Source organism: Anarhichas minor, unplaced genomic scaffold (assembly GCF_050575085.1).
Source record: "Anarhichas minor isolate MPS153535 unplaced genomic scaffold, ASM5057508v1 ptg000079l, whole genome shotgun sequence".
In the NCBI taxonomy this organism is placed as follows: domain Eukaryota; kingdom Metazoa; phylum Chordata; class Actinopteri; order Perciformes; family Anarhichadidae; genus Anarhichas; species Anarhichas minor.
Genome location: NW_027466525.1, coordinates 3036910 through 3053467, shown reverse-complemented (window position 1 = coordinate 3053467; position 16558 = coordinate 3036910). Strand labels below are relative to the sequence as shown.

Here is a 16558-nt window from a genome sequence, read left to right as displayed (position 1 = left end):
CCGCTGGTGTCACCAAGGGATACTATGCTAAGCTAATATGCTAATACAGTACATTCTGTTTACACCCTCTGGTTAAAGGGACCCACGATTGTTTGTTTGATTGCTCACATGAGACATATGTTAAGATATATCTCATCGTGTGTGATATGTGGATTCAAATATGTTAGCGATGAGATGTTTGCCATCTTTGAGTTGACGTAAACAGTGACAACTCTAATGTACCAGTATGCTTACACAGCCCAAAAAAAGAATCAATGACAATATGTGTGAGTTGCTTTGAGCATGAATCAAATATTTAAGGTCCGAACGCATTAATCAGATGTGGGTCACTTTTAAAAACAGGTATAAACAGAACATACTAAAACAATCAACCGGTAACACCATCGACGTGGTCTACGCGCTCTAAAGGTCTACACATACTAAACGGTCCTGGGTGGTTTGTCCTCACCTGCACCTTCACTCAGCTAGTCAGGCAGGACATGTGACACCTTAGAGAGCGGTCACGGGGGAAAGTCAAGGACTGCAGGTGCTTATACTGGAGGGGGAGGGGGGGGGGGGTGGACCCTCCACATCCTCATTAGCTGCTGCTGCTACGGCTCTGAGCCAGCTCTTGGCAATCGGGACAGGTGTAAATCATCTCATGTGCGTTTTGGCCCATCAAGACCGCCATCCCATTGGCGTCAGACTCTTGGGCCTTAAGAGAGCGATACACTTTGGCACAGGAGCTGCTGCTCTCACACAAGAGGACGGCATGAAGGAAGCAAACAGGAAGTCAATAAAACAAAAGACGGTGATGTGAGGGTGGCTGGAGGACAGGGAGACTCAAAGGTTGAGGGACAAATGGTTTTTTGGTTTCATGAATGAGGATAATGATAAATAGGGGGAATTAAACTCGTCAACTCACCAAGCTAGGTATATCATAGACACTATGAATATGAGGAGCACAAAGGCTCCGGCTGCTACACCATACACCCACATCTTCAGCTTCCCATCTGTGGAGGAGGAGGCTCGTCAGTTCGTCTGTCTCGTTACACTGACAGCCGTAAAAAGCTGCAACAATTCATTCTGTGAGAGCTTAAACATGTCGCTGCTGCTGCTGCTTCTGTCTCCCAGGCGCACTTTATAGAAAATGCAGCACGTAATTTACAGTGTGAAGCGTATTGTATGAATCAGGTCGCATTAACAACAGAACATCTTCTCATGATTGGATTGAAGTCCAGAGGTTCATCGGAGGCTAATTTCAAAGCTAAAGTTAAATCAACTGATAGGAATCATGTAAACACAGACAAACCGAAGACAACAGGCAACATATTTTCATGATAAACTTGCACACTTTTTACGAAAACATTTTTATAATCTTTTAGTCAACTCTCAGTATCTCCAAGAAGAACAAGTTCAAGTTACACAAAAATAAAAAGATGTCTTCTTATTTGGATATCGAGCTACTCGGCAGTTTGTAGTAAAAGTCGTTAAAATTTGCTCCACGTTTACCAGCTGCAACATTACTGCTGCTCACACATTAATGGATCAATGATTATAATCCAATAATGAAATATATGTTATTGTGAAATAACAGTACTTCTCCTTCTGGTACTTTAATGCTCGTTCTTCTGTACTTTAGGATAAAATACATTCCTCCTTTTATCTACAATGCCCAGTTGTTTTCTACCACTGTACCTACATGCGAGTCTTTCATTGGTACCTGGTTCATACAATGACATTAAACTGTAGAAGTTATAAGTATTACCCTTTTTCATCAGGAAAAAACACATTTCAGATCTTACTGTAATGAAGTATACTAGCAAGAAGTGTGCAGCAAAAACAAGCAAACGTTTGGAAGATAAACGATACGAGGGTTCCCGCCTGCTCCTGACAGACGTTAACTCAATCTGTTCTGCACTCTTGCATCCTAAACGTTTCTGTTGCTGTCATGCACCATCAGTCACGACACAAGTGTGCAGATACAGTTCCCAAATGTTAATGTAGCAGCAGCTCAGAGCAGGTTCATACGTGCACCAGAGCCGACCGGAACACACTGACAACACGTCTGATGCATCTTTTGTTTTCAATGTATGCTAGCGTGTTAATAAACCTGGTGTTAATGAGACCAAGTCTGACGAACACAAACTGAATGCAAAGTGCATTCTGCTGTTGTCATGTGAAAACCTCTCGGCTTTACGCCTTAACTTTACCTCAAGGATTACGCGCTGCTCTGCAGAAAATAAACCTTTTCCCTTCAGATGAACTTAAACAGACATAGTGGGCACTTGTTTTTCTTATCGAGTAGTGAAAGTAGGAATATTCTAAAGTCTACAAGTTCCTCAAGTTCCTGACGGGTTCTTGGGGAGTTTTTCTTTATCCAGCGTGAGCGCCCAAAGACGGAGGATGTTGTACGAATGTAGGACAGATTGTGAAGCCATCTGAGGTGATCTGTGATATTGGGCTGTACTAATTCATTGAATTGAACCTGAACTTAAAACTTGCACACACATAAAAGGCCTTCAGGTAATGATTGCAAGTGGTAGCTTTAGAAATGATGTGTGCTTATTTACCACCATCTATCTCGGTAAGATGACTATTTGAGTGCATTACAGGTGTGATTTACAGTCGTCATTACCTGGAAGTGTTAGATTTTATCTTTGTGAGGTAATAAAACTCTCAAACTAACATTTCTCAAAATATAAACGAGCCACGTCGGTATCCTTTTGACTTCCACTACGTTTCTGACTCTTTGTTATTTGGCGGTGTTTGTAATCGCGTGGTGACGGCTGGGAGATAGGAGCCTCTGAAGAGTACATTAAGGCTGAGTTAGTTCCACAAACATGACAGTTAAGAGATTAACGGTTTTCATTTGACAGCAACAAAACACAATTCTTTACGCCTGGATGTGTCTCTTGCATTTGTAATTTTGTTGTGAGCACTGTGAAGAGAAGTCATTTGGTAAGAACTAGCGTACGTCGGGACTAATCGTGAGTGTGGTCATGTGGTCTGACCTGGTCCGTAAGGCTGCAGGTACCAGGTCCGCCCGGTGCGTCCAGGCTGGATGGTGGATGGCGAGGTGGGGTTAATGGCACGACTGGTCTTCACGTCCCCCTTCTTGTCCCCCGCTGTGGGGATCTCCAGGATCGGGATGGGGGCGCACTGGTCCAGCTGCCCGGTGGACGACAGCACCTCTGTGAAGCCCTCCTCACACATGCATATAGCAGCCTGCAGGGGGCAGCGCAGAATCATGTTTGGTTTTAACTGCAGCTACAGTACATCAAGGAAGTGATGGGCCATGTCTGCATGGAAGGGAATGAATCTAGAGGGGGTTGGTGTGGTAGAGTCACCGACCTGATACTGTTTAAGATAAATACATCAGCTTCCAAAACCATTCAGAGCATGTCTGTGAACTGTATTTATTATACGGAGAGGTGTTTCTGTTATTTGGCCTCAAACAAATGGGTGGACAAAATATTAGAAACACAAACTACATCCTCCAAAGTGGTCGTACATTTGAATCAACGCCTCTCTAAAAGGGTTTCAACATGAACTGAATAGAACATTTATTAAGGTAGGATTCATCGCAGCACTGTTGCATTAGCTTTAGCTGTACCCAATAAACTGGAGTGTATTTGTCGTGCTGGTCCGGGGATTGAACCGGTGACCTCAGAAGTCCTACGCTGACATCTCATCAGATGATTGTGACCTGCTTTTACTCTGGTTATTAAGTCTGTCTGCTCTACAAACCAATACAGCTGATACCCAGCCTTTACTGCCCGTTTCAAAACACACAAGCTATCAGTAAGACAAACCTTTAGATCCACCAGCTGCTGTATCTGGTGAGCACAGACACTGTTATCCTCATTTTGATGCCGCACAGCTGAGTGACACTGCGAGAAAATGGCTTTTACATCTTCATGCTGCCATCATTTCATTCCCTGCTGCATTCAAATTCAATTGTGGCAGCAGTGTGTCACGGTGAGTAGAGACACTGACATTCACCCAGAGAACCTGTGCTTCCATGTTCACGTCTATAGCAATGTTTTTACGCTGTTTACATTGTTCTCTACAAGATAATCTTTTCATTCTTTTGATTTGCTGTCAGGACAGGTGGTACGAGAGGAAAGAGCCGCTCACCTCACTGCAGAAGGACTTCGGCATGAGACAGGGAGGCTCACAGGAGCTGTTGTCCACTGGAGGGTTCAGAGGAGGACAGCCTCCTGTGGGTGAGAAGACGACAGGATCAAAGTCATCAGGTTTTTAGGGAACGCAATGAACATCAACACCATCAGTGTGCTGTGGTAGATGTGCTGCTCTCAGTACTAGTGTCACCTCAAGTAAGAACATGTACATGTTTCTTATTATTTTCTTAAATAACCCGCATGCATCTATAAATCAATATAGCCGATGTAGCCAGGTGTACGACATGTTCATGTGTAATGCAGAGATGAATAGCTGCAGTCTGCCATCGCCCACCTTCGCTTCTTATAGAAATGTCCCTGGTTGGGTTTTTTTTAGAAAAGTTTGTTATATTTCTGACATATTTCACCTCCCACATAAAACCGACGCTCACTGATATAGACTCAACGTTGAGCCGTAGAGCTGCTGTAACGTTTCAGATGAATTCAGCTTCACTGCTAATCATTTCAAACAGTGTCGAGGAATGTTTGACTGTTTTAAATAAACCACCACGGTGCACTTACAACCTCTCGCCACCAACACATACTGACTGAGGTTTGTTTCCTCTTGGTTTTTAGAGCTGGACCAACAGTTTGTAGTCTAATAATCTCTAGTTCCAGCATCTCAAACGTGAATATTTGTGCCGTCAGTGTTTTATGATTAAGCTGCAACTCAACAGCTGCTTACCGGTAACGTTGAGTCCGTCGGAGCGCTGGCACCAGACTGAGGGCCGAGTGGAGTTGAGACGACCGCTGCTGAACCATTTGTACTCGTAACATTCGCCCCCTGAGAAGGAAATAAAAAAGAATCAATATCTATAGAGACTGTACAGTGGGAGTCTGCAGTGAAGACCATTAATCATGAGAGTGACGGATTAATAAAGCGGCTGCTAAGTTATGGTTCTATAATAGGCTGCTGTCACATAATATCACTATCAGTGTGTCTTCACAGAAGGGTCCAGTTCAATGTTTTAATCTTCACTAAGAGCTTTTGCTTAATGACTTTCTATCAATGCTATTATGACTTTATCAATATCTCCATCAGTGCAGTAAATGGCCATATTTCCCTGTGGAGGTCTGTGTAACCAATCATCGGTCCGGCCCATTCGGCTAGCGTAAAATTAACAATTTAACCTTGAACAAAGGAAAGATCTATTCTCCACCGGCCTGGCTACAGTATCGCTGCTCCGGCCGATGGCGCGGCTCTATCTGCAGCTTTCACAGGACCAACTTCACCCGCTACTTTCTTCACTTTTCTCATTTCTCACTCTTTCCTTGCCTTGGTACAGGAGAGGCTGTTTCTGAAATGTGCTAAATTATCATAAACAAACACGTAATACTTGTGATTCAGCGACAGGAACAACGATGTTCTTTTAATAAGCAAAGTAAGCACGCCCACAGCCGAGCTGCACCTGTGCAATCACGTTATCTGGCTACATAATATACTGTATGATAAATTCAATTCAATACATTTTGTAAACATACGACATCCTCTGTCCCGGGACCCTCACATTGGACCAGAACACCCCCAAACAAACCCCTTTAACGGGGAGAAACCGTAGGGGGAGCAACAGAGGAGGCTCCCTGTGATAGATGTGCACACAATGAACAACATATTATAATTACAACAGCCAATGCATATGGTATACATTAGTAATATAATGAGAGTAGTTAATAACAGCAGCAGTGGGTATAAAAGTATAATAATGATAATAAAAGCATGTATTATTAATATTATGCACATAAGCATAGAGACTAGCTGACTGCCATGTTTAGCTGCTTCGTCTGCTCGTCTTTTATCTGAGAAAACTTTTAAAAAATGTTGAAATTAACTTGTAAGATGAACGGACTGAGATTTGCATGCGGGGGAGGGGAAGAGGGAATCTCGCATGTTCAGTAACAAACCTGTTGTGCAGCAACAACCGTGTGCGTGTTGAGGAAGTGGATCAGATGATCGATCGCGTAATGTTTTTTTTTTGTGGCTGCAAAGTGGAATCACTTATAACATCTCACATTTTATTTCATAGAAAAGAGATATCGCTCTTATTAACTACTAGTTCAGTGTGAATGTGTATGCACAGATAACAGGCTTGCTGTCCTCCGCATGTGGCAAAACAAACCGTTCCGACCCGCGGAGCAGAAAGAAGAGGAGAGACAGGAAACATGTGGGAGAGAGACGGGTATCAGATGCAACACAGATCTCCACAGACAGGACTCAAAGTGCTTCTGTGGTTTGTGCCACAACCATTAGGCTACTGGGGCGCCCACACAAAATTAATTTTTAATGTAACTGTTTGATCTCTCCCCCCCCCCCCCCCCCCATCTTCTTAGCCTTCCTTCCTCCGTCATAGCCCTCCTTCTTCCTTCTTCCCCTCCCTCCACTCTCTCTTCCTCCTGCGCCTTCACTGGTCTTGCCGGGCCACTCCCCCCTCCTCCCCCGAGCCTCGAGTGATGCTGTGAAACCAGGTCAGGCTAGTGAAGACTGTGGGGCTGTGTACAGTAGCCAGGGAGGGAGGAGAGGAAGAGTGAGAGGCAGGGGGAGCACGGGGGTGGCTGCTCTACAGAATGAGCCGGTGGCTAACGTGTGTGCTGCGCTTTGATGGTGGTAGTGACTCACAGCCCACGCTGCACCTAATGGGTGATTAACCCGCCTGGGGAACCGCACGGATCACAACAGTAAACGAGCACACGGGTGTGTTTCCTCCGTTAGGACATCTCACTCGAGGAATCCCAACTGGGAGAGCGGCGATGGACCGAGCGTACAGATGGAAACACAGAGTGATGGCTGTAGTTAGCGCTCTAGTTTTCCCCCGTAATGTTTGGCTACCGAGGTGGATCAGTGGTTTGCACCGTCACCTGGCAGGAAGGAAAACCTTCATCTGATTCCAGCCCGCTAATCCCTTCTCCCCACACTCGACATGCTCTCTCTGTGGGTTTCTCCTGGTGTTCCAGTTTTCTTTCACAGTCCAAACATGCAGCTTCCGATGGATGGAAGCCTAAACAGCCTGCAGGTATGACCCTGAATGTAAGTGTCGTTCTGTGTTAGCCCTCTGATGGAGCTGATGAATTCTCCATCACGTTTCCCGGCTGCACTTCTCAATGATCATGCGTATTAGGACTATGTGGGCGAAGCAAAATGAATAGATTAATCAAAGTTTGGGGCCGCTGGCTTGCTTGCGAGCTAATTTGCATGTACGGAAATGAGCTAGCACTTATTAGAAGTGCTCTCACCTGAGCAGGGCTGAGACTCCCACACCTGGTCCGGACAGAGCTGCAGGTTTTCTGGCTCCTGGGCCAACACGGCTCGAGAGCGAACCTGAACCGAACAGAAGTCCACGCCGGCCCCCTTCACGCAGATGCTCACACACGAGCTCCAGTCCGACCACTCCATCAGGTAGCATTCACCTGCAAGGGAGAAGAGACGAAGTACATCATCGGATGAAATGTAAGACAACAAAACAGCACCGTAAAAGTCTGAAGCCACTACCTCCAAACTACAGTGAGGTGTGTGTTACCATCAATTAGATTAGATGTGCAATAACCAAACTTACATATTCAGCTTGGTCTTCACAAAGCAATTAAACACGTTGAGGTTGGACACCTCTATGACCTGTGCAGAAATTGCTCAGTCTGGCTTTGAGTCATATCACAAATCTTTTAATTTCCTGTAAACCAGGGTGCAACCTCAGATCCTCTGGGCGGCCCGTCCAGCTCCCCCACAGTTTAGGACTGAACGGTGTTTTTGCCATCAGGGCCCCAATTACTTGGAAAGACCTGCCAGAGGAACTTCAGCTGACGGAGTCAGTATCTCAGAATTCACATCTAGATTTAACAGATCAAATGTCTTTTAATTAAATTTCACATTTAAAGGTGTTAAATTCCAGCCCGCCTACGTAAACAAAGCACAGAGAAGCTCGGATTACAACGCACACTGAGGGAAATCGACTCCATCACTCCACTATATCTCTAAGAAATTATCTGTAAAATTAATATTCTGAAATTTGAATTTAGCACCTTTAATTTACTTGCATCCTCAGTCTCTTGTTATATCTTCTTGTTATTACTCATTTTCATAGCTTTTAAATGACTTTTAAACTATGCAAAGATATCTGCATTGCAGCGTCAGTGTGGGTGTCCTGGTGAAAATCAGATCTTCAACTTTGGCCGTGCTAAAGCAATACTTTACTGTCCATCTGTGGATGAGAATGGATTCATCTGGGTGAGGTGTGCACGTCGTATCACGACGGTTGAGATGAAGAGTTTCAGGAGGAGGAAGGTGTACGTGCGAGATGGGAGTGCAGGTTGTTTTTGATCACAGCTGACAAGTGCAGCTCATCAAACAGCAGGAGAAATAGACCGCGGGTCAAGGGTGGCAGTGCATTAAAGTGTGTGTGTGTGTGTGTGTGGATGCAACCTGCCAGAATTGCCAAGCTGTCCCCGGTCCTGCACAAACAGCCCTTGAATTTCCTCCCAAACCGCACCACACTACGTCCGTGCACAGAAACCGCTCCGTGCTTGTGATTGCTGTTTGATACTTCAGCTCTCCTGCAGTTTGGCAGAAGGGGGTTGGACTGACTTGTTATCTAGGGCAGCGTTTCTCAGTGTTTTCCATCTCAGGGACCAGCAGACATCTGATGAGCTTTTTCTTTTTTTTTTCACAAAATGAGAATTCTGCCAGTGGAAACACATGCCACACACTAAGTGTCAAATGAAATGAAACCGCGGTAAAGGAGAGCATTTCTTGTCTACGTTCTAGAGAGAGTGAATGATGAAAGATCAATGATGAACCAAAATAGACACATAGCACTTTTGGAAATGAACTCCACATTTGTATTTTGTCTTTTGGCAGAAGCAAGAAACAATAATTCTCCCTTCGGGGACCGCTGACACGGAGAATAAGAGATTTATATTTCAGCTGCACTGTGTGTGAAAACACACCCTTATTTATCAGGCTCAATCACAAATTGGGTGTTCGGTTTCCCATCTTTTCTCTTTGAAATGTTTGTAGATTTGCCCCATTTACCTAAAAGAAATGCTGATATTCACGTCTTTATGTGCAGCACAGTGTCAGGGTGCATCTGGAGAGTGTGAGGAGCATTGCTGCGGTTGTCGTTGGCGGCCTGATGGACAGAGTCCAGCTCACCTGTCTGTCTGCTCTCCACACTGCAAAGCTACAGAAAACCCAGCAGCTGACAAGCCTCCGTCACAACACCTGACAACAAGTCATCAGATCCAGAACCTTTGACGTGATAATCCCATCTGTGAGATTCTCTCTCTCTCTTCTTTTTCGGGGAGGGTTGAGGGTCGACATCCTCAGTGCAATGCGGATATTGTGCTGTTTTTTTTGCAGTGCAGAGCTGAGACATCAACCGTCAATCAACGGGGGGTCAGTAGGCTACGTTGATGCTATCGGACTTATATCTTATAGAGATGAAGGCTTCAGTGGACACAAAGGTTATAGCTGCTTTTATTTGAGATAAATGATCGTATTTTATAGCAAGGCTGCAACATCGGAGCATCAAAATGGTAAATTCAGGTACAAGTACATTATTATTACGACACTGCAGGTTATCACCAATCTGCTAACACTGGTCTCGTTCACTCATTCATTCCAACTGCCTCTACTTTGTCATTTTTTGTTTGGTGCTAAATTAATGTCGTTTAAACACGTCTTATCGATATTTAACATTAAAAACATAGCAGGAAAAGATAGCGACAGCATGTTGAAACCAAACAAAAAGGAATAGTAGAACCGACTAATTCTTTCAAGAGTAATAACAGTAACATGACATCGTTAAGTACGACTTGACTACAGTGTTGTAATGATGGAAACAGTGCTGTTGAAACAAACAGTATGTTAACCTGACAGCAGGTGAACGTGTGAAGAAATATCATCAACAGATCAGATTAACAGGGAGAGGTCACACTAAAATAAATAATACATTCAAATATACTCAGTATGTATACACAATATGATACGCTTCTGATTTTAAGATTCTAATTAATGCTGAAAAGGTTACAGTAGACTCAAGAAGCCAGAGGGGTCGGTTACTTGCTAATAAACCCAGTAATGAAATGAAACTATGCATCTGTGTACTGTGTAATACCTCACAGCTTTTGCTTTGCGTTGTCGTTCATCATGTAAATCACAACAGATGTCCAGCTCAGCACAAAGACATAATCACTCACCTAAATAAAAAACAGTCATCCTGTGCCGGTTGGTGGAGCACCAACCCTGCCAGGTCGGAGGGTTCGTTACCTGCTGGGGTTACCCATGCTGAAAATGTGTGCACACATGGCGCACTAACAAGCGTTGGGTGGAAGCAGGAACCACATGGCACATGGCATCGGTCTTGTGTTTTTCACTTCAGCTTAACAGCTATGTACAGTTTAGATGGCGTATATCACACAAGGCTTTAAAACACATGTGTAACACACAAAACTATGCGCAGCCTGAAAGCAGAGTTAACAGACAGTTAATCCGTTCTGCTCCGTCGAACCTAAGATATCTCCACATGTTGAAGCAGAGTGATTGCGGCGTTAAGAGGATGGTGTCGTTGTTTAATCGCCAAACACCGTATGTTGTGTTTACCTCATGTGTGGAAGCTGGTTCCAGACAGCTCAGGGTAACGTTAGCGGCTCTGTAAGTGGATTGGGTTTCAGAAACTCTCGCCAGCGTTACAGAAGACACGTTACGTTTACCAAACACCTCGGTCAGCTCTCTTCTTCAAAGCCTTTCAACTTATAACATTCAAAAAATGTATTTTTGCTAAATAAACATTAAATAAAACTTGAAATCCTCATTCATGTATGTAAATACGTTGCATGTATCGTATCGTTCCTCCTGGTTCATGTTCAAAGATGCACTGAAGGAATGCACTACTGTTTTTCTTGTGTAGCAAATGGACTCCATCTGCATTTCGTCGTGTTGCATAATGACAATAAATTATCCTTGAATCCTTGAAATGTGCCACGTTAACTTCCTCATAGTGAGCACACCGAGCTCTGAGCTGCACCTCAAATGAAAGGAGCTCTGCCTATAATCAACGCTGAAAACACTCCTCCTGTCGGTTCTCCTCTCAATCAGCATCTCCATTGAGATGTGAGAGGAATAAATGCATAAAATCTACAATTTATTGTCATTTACAGCACAGCAGATTGTTATTCAGCGAGGTTGTCGCTCAGCTTGCCATCTTGTCTTCTGTAGAAGCCTTTAGGGGTTTTGTTATCTCGCCCACACAGATTATTGATTGCAACCCTTTTCTCAGTGTTATTTTATCTGTGTGTGTTTTAATCACTTTGCGTCCATGTTTCTAAACTGTACAAATGGAATAAATTGAATTGACGGGGTCACAGCTTCCATTTGGTTTCGCCTCTCTGGTCCATTTCACAGACAGAGCAGGTGGTCCGAATAGTTTGTGGCTTCCACATCAAACATAAACTAGTTCCTGACGGCGGAGCCTCTGGTGCTTCAACAGACGCAGCTAACGGTGATCGCTGGTGGGAGGCCAGTGAGGGATCGTCTTCTGACCGCTGCACTAGTTCTTTGCAACGATTACTCAACTAATTGATTAGTCGATTGAGAAAACAATGATCTGTAACTATTTACATCATGGTTAAATGGGAGAGAATGCAGTTTTCAGCCTCTCAAATATGAAGATTTCCTGTTTTATATCATATTAAAATCAATATCTTTGGATCTTGGACTGACAAAACAAGACATTTAAAGACATCACCTTTTTGAGCAACTGAGCCTTTTTTAAGACCAAACAATGAATCTAAAATATATACTGCAGATTTATCCATGATTAAAATAATCGTTGGTTGCCGCCTTTCTCTTCACGTGAGACTTTTCACTGTGAGATAAAAAATAAATGGCCGTCGACGGTATCTCAGATCCTTTCATTGTAAGAACTGTGTACAGACATCCAGTTAACTGGGAGAAAATGGAGACAACTGGAAGTATGTAGAGCACAATGGAGGCTTACTACCTTGGCAGGGAAGAGCAGAGCAATGAAATACAGACTCAGTAAATTAAACTAGCATAAAACAGTGTCTGCCTTAATGTAGTCCATTTATTCTGCCTCCAGGTATGCTCCCACCTCTGATTTTAAAGGTCATGAGCAGATACTGAGTGCTATCAGTTAGAGATAATAAAATCCACCCTGTAACAAAAGTATTTTTATTGGCTGCTTTGCGATATAAATCAAACCGCTGACAAGTGTTGACCGTGTTATGCATCGCAAAGTGACTTCTGTGTTCTGCTGCTTGAACCTGAGAGCAGCTCTGCAATGCAAAAACAATCTTAGACTTCTGTTTAGAGTGCCGCACTACCGCTTTAATAGTTGAGATTCAACTTTTCAAAAATCTGCCCGACGCTCATGATGTTCATCGCTGCTCTGAACTCTTGAACTTTGGAGAATTGTGTTCAGTAGTCCGACAACGTCAAACGTAATAATAGTGAGTTTAATGTAACACTAAGATGAAGACTAGGGGTCGAGAGGTTAACTGATTTGGGGACGATTCAGACATTTATTGATTATTTGAAGCACAGATTGTTAGCAGCTGATGCTACGTCTGCCGGGCCCCTCCCCCCTCTGGGATAATTAGGCCACGTGCTGCTTTATAAACACTGACACACACTTTAAACAGTGTCCCACCTTTTAATAGACTAAAGACTAAGCTGTGTGCATCACTGCCTTTGTTTACTGCTGTTGGTGTGGGACATTTCTGATTCAATATTTGAAATAAAGGCTGAGGAAATATTTGATTTATTATTAAAAAGAAAACACTTAATTGCAGCCCAATTGCATCAGCTTTGAATCACTGAATTTTTTTGTAGCCTGTGTATCTTGGTTCACAGCTTGTGAAAGCATCCCTACTGTGCTAACACAGCTTCTAGTATTACCTGGACAGGGAAGGGTGCAGGCCTCCTTCAGGCTGATCTGTTTGTCTCCGTCGATGGCCGGCTCCAGGCTGCTGCACTGCTCCTCGTCCACCAAGCTGCCTTCTCCGTCGCCGGAGCCGTCCGACACGAAGCAGGACATGTTTCTGTAGCGTATGCCGTGTCCACACACCACGCTCTGATGACAGGAATACCACAGAAGAAGAAAGAGGATGATGAGTAACCGCAGAGAGAGAGAGAGAGAGAGAGAGAGAGAGAGGGGAGTTACATGAACCTACAGCTACTCGCTGACAGCTTAATGTTGGTTAATTGTAGCTATGGCTGCAAATTCAGACCATTAGCCATTTAAATGTCATATTAATGTGACCATTATTTAGAAAAAGACTACTTTCATGTCCAAATTACAATAAACAGAGTGGAGGATAAATAAATAGTTTGAAACCACATCAAGTGTATAAAACATTAACAACACTTAAAGCTCTTTAAAGCTTGTCTGACATCTAATGAAGTTCAAAGGCACTACCGCTTATTGATTTCCTTTATCAACTCAAAACTAATCACCATGGACATGATATAGGTAAAAAGAGCTTAATCGAGAATATTCAGTTTATTCAGTTTAATTTAGACTTGAGCACAACCAAGACCACGTATCAGGTGATGCAACGCTATCTTTCTGAACACATTGGAACGTTCATTTTTTACTCCAGATTCTGAAATCAAAGCCAAAACGACTCACTCACGTCTCGGCTTTAGTTTGATTCAGTTCATCAACAAAAGAGAGCGACTCCGGACATAAATCACGTCTGAAGGCATCACAATGGTTTGTGTCCACCGTACTGAGTGCTGCTTCACATTAACAATTCTCTATTGATCGTTGGACACTTGACGGAGCGAATGGAGAGGAACAAGGGACCTAAATGAATGATGGCAGGTGACGTGTCTCTTTCTGTCGTCCCATTAAACCTGCAAAGTTTTGTTTCATGTCACGAAGCGATGCAGCAGACCGCTGTAATAATGTGACCTGGTGGCACACAACTCAAATTGAAGTGTTAAGGCTGCCAGATCTCTTGGCGATGGTATTGGTTGACAGTAATGTATCGGCATTAAAAGTGCATTAGATTGATTTTTTACTGTCCGTCTCACAGAATAACTGTATGCGTAGGGATTTGATGGGGTTGCTCATCAATACTAAAGACTCAATTATTCCTCCCCAGGTGTCAAGATTTCCGTCTTTCAGAATCAACTTTTGGCTCAAACTCGTGTGCGTATTGATCTCAGCCGAGCCAGGGAACTGTCAAAGCTGCATTTCTTGCAGCTGACAGAGGTCGATACGATCATCAATATTTAAAGCCCCTGGGTTGTGGTATAACGTTCTGATTTATTGATCAGTACCTCCACCCGGCACTCGGACCAGTCGCTGTACTGCCAGCGGTAGCAGGGTCGGACGGGGCAGGGCTTCCACTGCTCCACCTGGGGAGGGCAGGGCCGCCCGTCGCCCTGAGAGGCCTGGACCACCGAGCGCCGCCGCCACATCTTACCTGGAGGACACACACACACACACACACAGGAAGTGACATCATCAGTTTATCCTCATGCATTTTCACTTTGAGCATTTTTTCTCTTTGAAGGTTCGTGCCATTCTCAGACAATAGAGTCCTGATGACGTATTGTTGTAGGCCAAACCCCGGAAGTTAGCTTCACACTGGTTCCCCCGAGAAAAAAAAAAAGCAAGAAAATAAGCTCTGTGGCAAACAAATGTTTACGATACTTGCACGTTTTATTCAGCAAGACAATCTTTATAAACGAAGCGTGGATACAATCGGCAGAAGTGAAAAAGGTAACGTTAAGCTGTAAACGAGCTACAGCACAAAACTAAAGACTAGTGTTTCTTCTTCCAACGCTCAGTCGTCTCATTCAGCCGCTTAGTGGGGTACTGACTGACGTATTTTATGTCATAGAACAAAGTGCTAAAATCTCATTAGCTTGTATTTCAGGCATCTAACAGAAAAACCATTCAATTAACCTGTTGACTTCAAGACGAGGGGACAGTAGTAGAAAGAAAAGCTCATTTCCGGGTTTTATGACTCGTTCCTGCAGCACTCTAAATCCCACAGATTTTTATTACCGTAGTTGCACTGACTACGTATTTGTAAATGGCATTGTTTAATAAAACAATTAGGATTTAGATTAAATTAGGTCCCACTAACGCTAGAAAAACCACAAGAACAGGGTCCACTCTGACTAATTCTCTGTCCCAGAATTGAAACTTGCGTCTTGCATGATAGAAGATGAATGTTCAGGGATTTTCTTCTTGTTTTTCTCAGCATTTATTTTGAATAATACAATTCCACAGATTGTAAAGTGGTTGTTTTCTGGACGATAAACTAAATGCAGACAGTGTTGGCAGATGTAGTGACCACTGCGGTTTACCACACGACAATCATCCATTCCCTCTGTAAACAGCTCCTTTTAAATTAATGTGTGTGTGTGTGTGTATGTGTGTGTCTTTTGAAGGCATTAAATTAATGTTGCTGTGCACAACAGCGCTTCACTTAACAGAGCCGGCTCCTCTAAAAGGCCGTCCAGACTGCACTTTTCCCCCGTCATCTTGATAGGCTCTTGGTCCACTTGAGTAAAACGGCTTTTGTTCCACATCACTCAGCAAACTCTCTTTAAATCAATCGGGAACATTACGGTGGCGAACACCTCGGAGACCGTTTGATTTAAGTGCAGAACTGAAGCTATGAATTACTTTGGGGAAACTCAACACAGAAACCCTGCACACACACACACACACACACAATTTAAAATGCAACCTTCCTGTCAAACCGCCCCCACTCTCAAACCTCAGAACCCTTCATTTCTTGTGTATCCCACTCTCCTTTTTTACATTGCCGAGCCAGCAATCTGCTCACCTCAGAATACACCTTTGCCAACCCACGCCGCCTTTCAACACATAAAACACAAATCAGGCTTCCCACACATTCACACAAACTGTACAACCTCATATCCCATTCCAACAAGAGAACATCCCACACAAGAAACACATCAAATAGGGTCCCCTCTTGCTCCTTCAGCCCTTCCTAAAACTTTTATCTTATTCCTTAAGATTTAGCAACTACTGCTGCAGCGGCTCTTCTTCAAAGCGCTCCCCACAGCCCTGAGGAGCAGGAAGATGTAGTGGGACAGAATCAATTGTGTGAACCGCCGGGAACAACAAGCAGGCAACAGGAGGACACATTTTTCGCCGGTCATTTGGGAAGACTCTTAAATAAACACTTCCTCTCTTCTGCTTTTGTGAGGGTTTCTTTCTGGAGAAATGCCTCCAGTGGGAGCAGGAAGTGTCTGATATGGGACTTTTTAAGTTATCCAAGCCAGGATGTTCTGCTGAGCATGCATGTTTTTACTCACACACACACACCACACCATGCTGGGAGAAACATGTTAATGCAATAGGCTCTTACAAAGTCCTGGGACAAACGTACTGTCTGTG

General features: G+C 43.7%; 1 protein-coding gene across 1 annotated transcript in view; it reads right to left on the bottom strand.

Moving 5' to 3' along the window:
• thsd7ab (thrombospondin, type I, domain containing 7Ab) overlaps positions 1–16558 on the bottom strand; it is a 125085-nt gene that overhangs the window by 4230 nt on the left and 104297 nt on the right. Inside the window, exons 22-28 of the mRNA XM_076081137.1 lie at positions 14458–14603; positions 13069–13243; positions 7392–7565; positions 4849–4947; positions 4120–4202; positions 2994–3207; positions 905–992 (exon numbers count right to left, since the gene is read on the bottom strand). Coding sequence (XP_075937252.1) covers positions 905–992; positions 2994–3207; positions 4120–4202; positions 4849–4947; positions 7392–7565; positions 13069–13243; positions 14458–14603 — 979 coding nt within the window. The remainder of the gene's footprint in view (positions 1–904; positions 993–2993; positions 3208–4119; positions 4203–4848; positions 4948–7391; positions 7566–13068; positions 13244–14457; positions 14604–16558) is intronic.